This window comes from Nothoprocta perdicaria, unplaced genomic scaffold, assembly GCF_003342845.1.
Source record: "Nothoprocta perdicaria isolate Ctin4 unplaced genomic scaffold, notPer1 scaffold_149, whole genome shotgun sequence".
NCBI classification, from domain to species: domain Eukaryota; kingdom Metazoa; phylum Chordata; class Aves; order Tinamiformes; family Tinamidae; genus Nothoprocta; species Nothoprocta perdicaria.
In genome coordinates this window covers 389,189-397,742 of record NW_020454638.1, presented here as the reverse complement: position 1 = coordinate 397,742, position 8,554 = coordinate 389,189, and the positions used below count along the sequence as shown (strand labels likewise).

General features: G+C 34.6%; 1 protein-coding gene across 4 annotated transcripts in view; it reads left to right on the top strand.

Annotated features, from left to right (window-relative positions):
* CAMK2D (calcium/calmodulin dependent protein kinase II delta) overlaps positions 1–8,554 on the top strand; it is a 134,180-nt gene that overhangs the window by 93,594 nt on the left and 32,032 nt on the right. For all 4 annotated transcript variants that reach the window (XM_026034602.1, XM_026034601.1, XM_026034600.1 and 1 more), the window contains exons 7-11: positions 3,521–3,604; positions 4,646–4,740; positions 6,102–6,224; positions 7,235–7,318; positions 8,211–8,253. In XM_026034602.1, coding sequence (XP_025890387.1) covers positions 3,521–3,604; positions 4,646–4,740; positions 6,102–6,224; positions 7,235–7,318; positions 8,211–8,253 — 429 coding nt within the window. The remainder of the gene's footprint in view (positions 1–3,520; positions 3,605–4,645; positions 4,741–6,101; positions 6,225–7,234; positions 7,319–8,210; positions 8,254–8,554) is intronic.

Here is an 8,554-nt window from a genome sequence, read left to right as displayed (position 1 = left end):
AAAAAAGAAAAAAAGAAAAAAGCGGAACCGAGGAAGCATCTCAAGAAAGAAAAAAATATCTGCATAGTGAATGCGATGGTATTTTCTTTAGATGATTTATCAGTATGGATGCAGATGATATATAGGATTTTGCAGCTCTCTGCAGCTCTCCACAAGAGAATAGTCGAATGTAGCTTTTTTTGTTCATTATATTTAATAAGATTAGAATTCTTTTCTGTGCAGGGTTCCTCTTTTGCGACTTTCTCTGCAAAGCGCTTCTTTAATAATCTTGGTTCCTTCCTTGCATCTTCTTAGGACTGCTGCACAAAGGAGACCACGAACTCTTTATGTGTTTAGTGGTTTGAACTTTCTCCTGCTTCCTTCCAGAAATATTTGCTGTTTTCCACTCTTTTCCCCAGGACTCACTGACTCATCATATGCTCTGCTTCTAATTACAGCTCTGCATAAATATTGTTTTTTTGTTGTTGTTGGTTTGGTTTTGGCGTAATCCTCTATCGTACAGAAATGGTAGCTTTTCTGTTCGAACCACCAATACGTATCGGCGAGGAGCTAGTCAGCTTTGTGTGTGACTTCTACAAGATACTTTCCTGGTTTGCATGTTGATAAAGCAAACGTGTTCATGTGCTGTTCATAGAAAGTGTTCAACTGCTTGGTCCAAACCCTCCACCCTGCTAGGAGGTGTTTAATGTCCTGAGAAAGGTCTGGCAGGCTCCACTGACTCACTGAAGCAGGTGACTCATTGCCCCTCATTAAAGGCAATGAATGGTCTGCAGTTAACTCCTTGGTAGGTAGATGTAGTCCTGGTGGCATCTCCCTTTAATTTAAGGTCAGGTTTGTGACTAGAACTAATATTTGCATGATTTAATTTATTGGAATAACTTCACTGAACTTGCTTGCTTGTAGCTTGTATTTACTGTCAGCTGCTTGCTCCGGCCCCTTGCTGGCCTTTTCCTGTATCTTCYCACTGTGCCGCTTATTTGAATTTCTGAATTCTGAATTTGAATATTTGAATTTCTGAATATTCTTCAGTCAGGGTGCAGTGTGTTGGCAAATTTGTACTACCTAATCTGTTCACTGACGTGCTTTGTTTTATTTTGGTATCCTTCCATAATTGCCTCTGAGAAGCCTTAAATATAGCAAGGGGATGGTCAAAGYACAGGGCTGACCTTAGGGCAGCCTTGTCTTCTGCTGTATGCTTAAGGTATATTTCTCTCCATTGCTTTACATTCATGTAGCAGGATTATGTTTAGGTAACTTTCAGTGCAGCTTAGGCTCAAAGCCACAATCACCATTTACAAAGTTAAGTATATATGTAATCTTTGCATAAGAGCATTTGAAACTCTAAGCTATTTAGGCAGAGTAACATGCTACCTCACGTACCCAGGCATACACATACACAACAGAGTATAACAGTTGTCTCGGAGTATTGGCACTTATTTGTCAAAAAGCAGTTGGTGTATCTGGAGATATTTTACAGTCAAAAGTAATTTTCAACTTCATGAGTTGTTCTAGCTAGAGTAATTATTAGTTCTATATTTATATTGGGATCCTTATGATGAGTCATACAAAAACTGGTAAGAAAAATTCAGTATGCTTTTCTCTGTTTCACTGAAATCGTGACCGAATACTTCTTTGCGCCTTTAAATCTGTTAAAAGTAGTAAACTGTAACTATTCCATATTCTCAAATGTTTATAGACTCATTTTCAAAATATAAACTAAAGCTCTTCTGATCTGCTTAGACTCACTCTGTGTGCCTGTCAAGGGACGCAGTTAACTATGTATTATACTTATTTTCAGTTTTGTTTCAATTATGTTTATAATTATGTTAATAATTATGTTTATGGAGCTATTTCCACTTCAGAAGGAAAAAACAAAACACATTTATGTAGAGCATTGGTTTCTTAAAGGAGATATATAAAACATCGCTCTATTTAAAGGTGCTTAGAATATTTATTTTGCAGCTTCTCAAAGGCCTGTGATGTGTTTCCTGCATGATAGTATTCTTTAACAATTTGCGGTTCTTATATCAGGAGGTTGCGAGAGAAAGCCTATTTTTAAGTAAAATATTTTAGGTGTATTCTCAGTCAAATACACAAAATGTGTTTTTCTTTCTCCMCCTCCCACCCCAGAATGATAACCAGCTGCATGGCAAAGGCTTCCCTTATCCATACTTCTAGCCTTAATACGTTATCATCATCTTTCATGTGCTTCTGCACAGCTTATCTTTCATTCAGCACAAAATTTTGTGGAATGCAATATGGTATTTCARTAATGATGCCCTTCATTAAAACCACCAAATTACCACATTTCTAAGAACTTCCAAGTATTTATTTTAAGCAAAGATTCACTAGAAATAACAGGCAGATTAATGGAAATGAAGTTTTCAACTAATTACAGCATCATAAGAAAAGTCTACATGAAYCTTAAAATTTGTATTTCTCCAAAGAGAAAGCAACATTATGGGTTTTAATAATAATAAAGGAAAGTAAAAAGGGAAAGAAAGGATGGTTTTGTTCACTTTTAAAAGGCTCCCAGAAGTTGTATGACTTCAAGAAAATCGTTGCCATCATCTGGCATTGGCTAAAGTGAGTAGCTACTCCTGTGGAAATAATTTAGAATGGTGTTTTTTCCTCTCTCTCTTTTTTCCTTTTTTTTCCTCTTTTGAATGAAAGATTCACCCATTTCTGAGCCATTCTAAATCAAGCCCTGTATGATGATTACTTGGTAATCAGTGTTTCCATAAGATGAAAATAGACTTTAAATGTTATTTTTTTGAAAGTGTAGCTGAGCTGCACTTCTGATCTGAAAATCAGTTTTCCATACATGTCAGTGGAAGTTCTGAGTCTGTGATAACATTCTTCACAGCAGATGAAGGACTGACATAAGTTCTGTGTGATTTCATATTGCAGATATAGATTTTTATAGTTGGGACTAGTGTAAAGTGAACTAGATTAGGCTAATGATTTATTAAAAACAGTGGTTTTGGCCTACATAGTGTGTATATTTTCTCTTGTTCAGGAATTATTTACAGGGTAATCACTCAGATCATTGAGACTTCTTACATTCACCTCTATTCTGTTAACTTTTTTCACCCTGAGCAAATGTATATGCACCACTCCACTGGCTGACTCACTGTGGCTTACAGCTAGGCAAAAATCAAGAATGAAATGTTGTCAGCTATTTTATAATCCTTTTGGAAATGATCCACTGTTGGGCTGTCACTAGATCCTTGACACCACTGATGAACTTGGAATGTTAATGTAGGTGGGTTAAGCAACTGTTTTTTAGCTGTCATCTCAACTGCACCAGATATGATGGGAGGAAGAAATATATCTAATCTGAAGTACTATGTTGTTACTTCTAAGTGAATTACCGTAAAAAAGAAAGTTCAAAATTCAATGTTTAATGTTAAATGGCATTGATGATTCCTGTGTGTCATGGCCTGAGAGGAGAATTGGCTGGCTTTTTTTTGCAGAGTATCTACAGCTGCTGAGAATATTTGCCTTTTCTTTTTGACAGGCTTTGCTGGTACTCCAGGATACCTTTCTCCAGAGGTGTTACGTAAAGATCCCTATGGAAAACCTGTGGATATGTGGGCTTGTGGTAAGAAATGATTATGAAAGTGTTCAGTCCACTTTAGAGAAAAAAGTACTCTGGGGGAGAGAGGTGGTATTCCAAATACATTATATTCCATATCAGAAAACAGATGTTTAGCTGAAATTCAATATACATTTTTAGAAGTGTTCAGATTTTTTGTTATTATTCTAGCTTTTTTGAAAAAAAAAATTGTGACTCTATGTTCTCTCTGCATTCTTGACGATGACTGCACAGCTTGCGTTAATGTTTTTAAAAATTTGCCTGTAGATGAGTATGTCCAACTAGTTACAAAACATATTGTAATTCATACTGCAAGCAGAATCTTAATAGAATCTTAATTGTGGATTTAATAGGTTCACAAATAACTTTAAAACCGATCTAGCCAAGATAATAGAACTACAGTTTTAAATATTTGAACTATATTTTTTTGTGGCTATAGTGCAGAACTTTTTGGTCATTCAGTTCTTTTAATCAGTGTTACTTATGGTATTGGCAAGGTGAGGTAAGCAATATTTTTCCATTACCACACACTTGGTTGCGTTTATGATTTTTTTTTTTAATCATTGTAAAATTACTCTATGAAAGTAACAACGTAGCAGGTTGGACTTAAATTTACCATCAGCCATATACTTAGAGAGGTTTGAGTTGCCCACTTTTCTTTGGCTGAGGTTTAGTTAAACGTCAACCTAAAGGCACCGCTTCRGACCCCAGTACTTCAGAGGAAGCACGAATACATTTTCATAGAGCATCTTGTATAGGTAGAGCATTAAGAAGTGCAAATCGATTTCTCTAGGTAAATAGGCAGTGTCTAGCAGACAGATATGACTTTTTCAGGTACACATTCTTGCCCACAGTCTGTATATGATGTGTCCCTGTTAACCCTTTATTTACTTTTATTAGCAGCGTAAAATAGGCAGTGTTTTTTAGTGAGCTTTTCAGCTAGGATACTGCTGCTGAACCATTTGTTTTACATGTAGTTTAGGTGCAAAATTAATTTCTGGAGTTTGTTTTAGTAAATTTCTTAATTGTGCTGTTAACTTTTTGCAGGTGTCATTCTCTATATCCTTCTGGTAGGATATCCTCCCTTCTGGGATGAAGACCAGCACAGACTCTACCAGCAGATCAAAGCCGGTGCTTATGATGTATGTGCCACTTTGCCTACTTAGCTAACTCAGATTGTACCTCTCAGTAGCTTTTTAGAATAAAAAAATAACCTAAATAGTTTTCCTATTTTTTTTACTTACAATAAATTCCTCTTTGGTAACATGAACTTTATATGGATAGGAATGTTCTATGCTGATTTATATCTTATTTCCTTATGCTCCCAGTTTCATTATCCAGCCCTCGTGTATGTCCTGAAAAGGTTATGTTTTCTTGACAGACCTTTGTACTTCCAACAAATACATCTGAACTCCCAGAAACCTGTCATTTTTTTTTCTTGTGGTCTTATCACATCAGATTATTTATCGTTTAGATCATTTAGATTATTCTAAATTGTTTTTATAATGTGTTAGGCCACCTGAACAGACATGTGCCATACTGTTGTGTTTTTGTAAATAAAAGTCAGCATAGAGCTCTTCAAAAATAAAATGTTTCATTATCTGTACATGTGTTCCAACAATAAGCATTATAACTGTTGGTAACTATTTGGAAAACTGAGCTGGTGCATGCAAACATGCATGAATTTTCCAACATCATCCATTTAAATTAAGCTAAACAGAGGACTATTGATGCTCAAATTTAAGCCACTTGTAAATGATGAAGAATAAAAGACGCAAAACCTTTTATCTTTTAAGCTACTTATTTGAATCCAGTTCTGGAGTGATAATGACTGATAAGTGATTGTCATGCCTTTTAGTGAAAATGTATTTATAGTCTGCCTAGTCTTTTTCTTATTGAAAAAATAATCATATAGCAATAAACAGGATGATAGTGAGAATTACAGTTTCAGCTGGGAGGGTAAGAAATGAGCGAGTGCAGAGACTGAACTCTGCGTCTGTGTTCTACTAACATTTTACATACTTGTGAAGTACTTTGCCTACCTTGTAACATTGCTATGATCTCAAATAATCATTTTTTAATAGTGGATACCTCAGAGTGAAATGATCAACTTAAGGTCTGTCTTCACAAAAGCAACAGACATGCATGTGTTTCATTCCATTTGCATTTACACTTAGAGTGCATGTGTAAATATTTGACTGAGCAAGGAAGTGTTAAATTAATGACTAATTAGATTTATACACCATAACTGTACAGTTAGCATGAAAATTAACTTGAAAGAAAGCAAACAAGGAGATTGTATAATAATACTTACTACTTGTATCTTTATTAAACTGAAACCACTTAGTTCAAATGGTTCTAGCAGTGACAAGCTGCATTTTTTTCTTAAACATGTTAAGTTGCCCTAGTGGTTAATGTTACAAAAATAGCATCAGTAAAAATCTCTATGTAAAATCATGTAACGATTATGCAAATTAATAAACATCTACATTTTTTTCTTAAGTTTCCGTCACCAGAGTGGGATACAGTGACTCCTGAAGCAAAAGACCTTATCAATAAAATGCTTACAATTAACCCAGCAAAACGTATCACAGCATCAGAAGCGCTAAAGCATCCATGGATCTGTGTAAGTAATTTCCACTTCAGCAAAATAATTTTACGGCCAAATGAATTTATAGTGTTCTTCAGCATCCAGTGAAGAAGATGTTCAGAGGATAATATTTGTCCTTACTCATGCTATTCCATTGCATCTATTTTTAGTAGGGAGTGGTAGATTGTCATTGTACAAATATAGTTGATAGTGTCATATATGGAGGTTCCAGCCTGAGTTTAACAGAAGCAGGCTCCTTTTCCTTAGCTTCATGGTTCGCTGCCGTTATTAGGCTGTGATACCTTCTTGGTAGTATTGCAAATTCTCAGAGAAACACAGGAAAGTCATTTTAAGTTATATGTATGTACATTGTCATTTTCCTGTAATCGTTATGATAAGCATGAAATTTAAAGACAGAAAATTAAGGGACATGTTAGAAGCCAATTTGTGAGTAATAAAAGCAGCCATTCTATTTTTGGATCCATAACCACTTTCCAAGTCTCAGCTCATGCTACAATTTGACTTTGCAGGTAGTCTTGGTAGAAACTCATAAGGAAGTTCTCAACTGTTTATTCATTCCAATAGGCTGCGTTATCTTTGCCTTGAAAACTCCAATGCAAATTAATTTGCTTTACAAGGAAAAGGTAGATATAGCTGAGCATTCTCTTAGTTATTTCCTGCTGCTGTAGTTGACCTAATACAATTAATGCCGAAAAAAAGCTTCCTTTAACCATAATTGACTATTACTTTGTGTGTGCAACCAAATTCTAATGTTATGTGTTTTTCTAAGTCCTTATTTATGTCAAAAAGTTAAATAGTTTCAGGAGTACCTTACACATGAGAAGTACAAATTTTAAAAAGTACTTAATTTTGTTGATTTGGAGATTTTCCAAAAGTGTATGATCCTGCATAAAGGGATGGTCACACAGAGTAGAAATTTAAGTCTTACAGGCATGGACCATGTGTGTTATAATAAACAAGTTTTACAGTGAATGATTTGCTAAATGTCTAGCTGGATACATTAAAATAATTCTTCTATTTTTTAGCAACGTTCTACTGTTGCCTCTATGATGCACAGACAAGAGACAGTAGATTGCTTGAAGAAATTCAATGCAAGAAGAAAACTAAAGGTAAGCAAGAAAACTGCAAAGGTGAGTAGATAAATTTGGAGAGAGAAAAATGTATGTTTATTTCTGTGCTATCTGTAAATTAAGTGGCCATAAAATAATTTCCTCTTGAATATTAATATCCTCTGAGCAAGTGGTTAAATGATCTGCTTTTAATCATGTGCATCTGAAATTCTTAACAAAAGTAAGAAAGCAAAGCTATTCAGTGTAAACTATACTGCTAAGTATTACAAACATTGTGATGCTGGACTCAGTGTTTCTGCAAATCTATTTGCATTTTTAGTCAATTACAACGGAGTGTTTTAAAAAGGAATTTTTAATTATCATTACATTATTTTGTTTGTAAGAATGGCAATTATCTTAATTGATTAGAAGTAAAAGTACTTAATTGAAGGGGAAAAAAAAAAAAAAACGTGAAGCTGTTTTGTAGAATGTCCTTTGTTTTATTTTTATCAGCCAAGACAGGATAGTTTTACAAATTTGAACATTTCTGATCAGCACAAACTGACCAACATAATTGTGATCAGAACAAACCAACTTCTGTTCCTACCTCAAAAAAAAAAAAAAAAAAAATCTAAACACATAAATCAAGTCCATTTCATTTTCATTTTTGTATTTTGCAATTCAGTTGCTGCTTGCTGTGCCTGTAAGTACGCAGCATTTGTTCTTAACATACTGAGAATTAGCAAAAAGCTGCTAACAGATGCATACTTAAGCTCAGAAAAATGTATGCATTCACAGAAACATRTATGACAGATAATGTACAGAAAACACATTGTTTCAGGGTCAATTCAGCCTTTCCTGCTAATTAAGTGTGTTTTCTCTTGTGATGTGTTTGCATTCAGAATTTTACACAAGTGTAATGCTAATTGGAAAAAAATGTGTTTGTACACAGGGAGCCATTCTGACCACTATGCTGGCTACCAGAAATTTCTCAGGTATGTTCATGGAGCTCCAGGCTGAGCGGCCTTGGTTTTTTTAACCTTGTTGATGAACAAGATCTAATCAGGATTTATGTTGTACAGAAGGACCTTCATTGCCAAGGAATAGTCCTTGACAATGAATATCGAATATGTATTAATGAATATTGTTATTTCTATCACAGAAACAAACAGAAAATTAAACTATTTCAGCCAAATTGAGTATTTTCTAGCTGACTTCAACTAATGAAGTTTTTCGATGTAAAGTGTGTTCTCTCACGTTATTTTTTTGGTGTTATCTGTAGTATTTTGTTGAAAG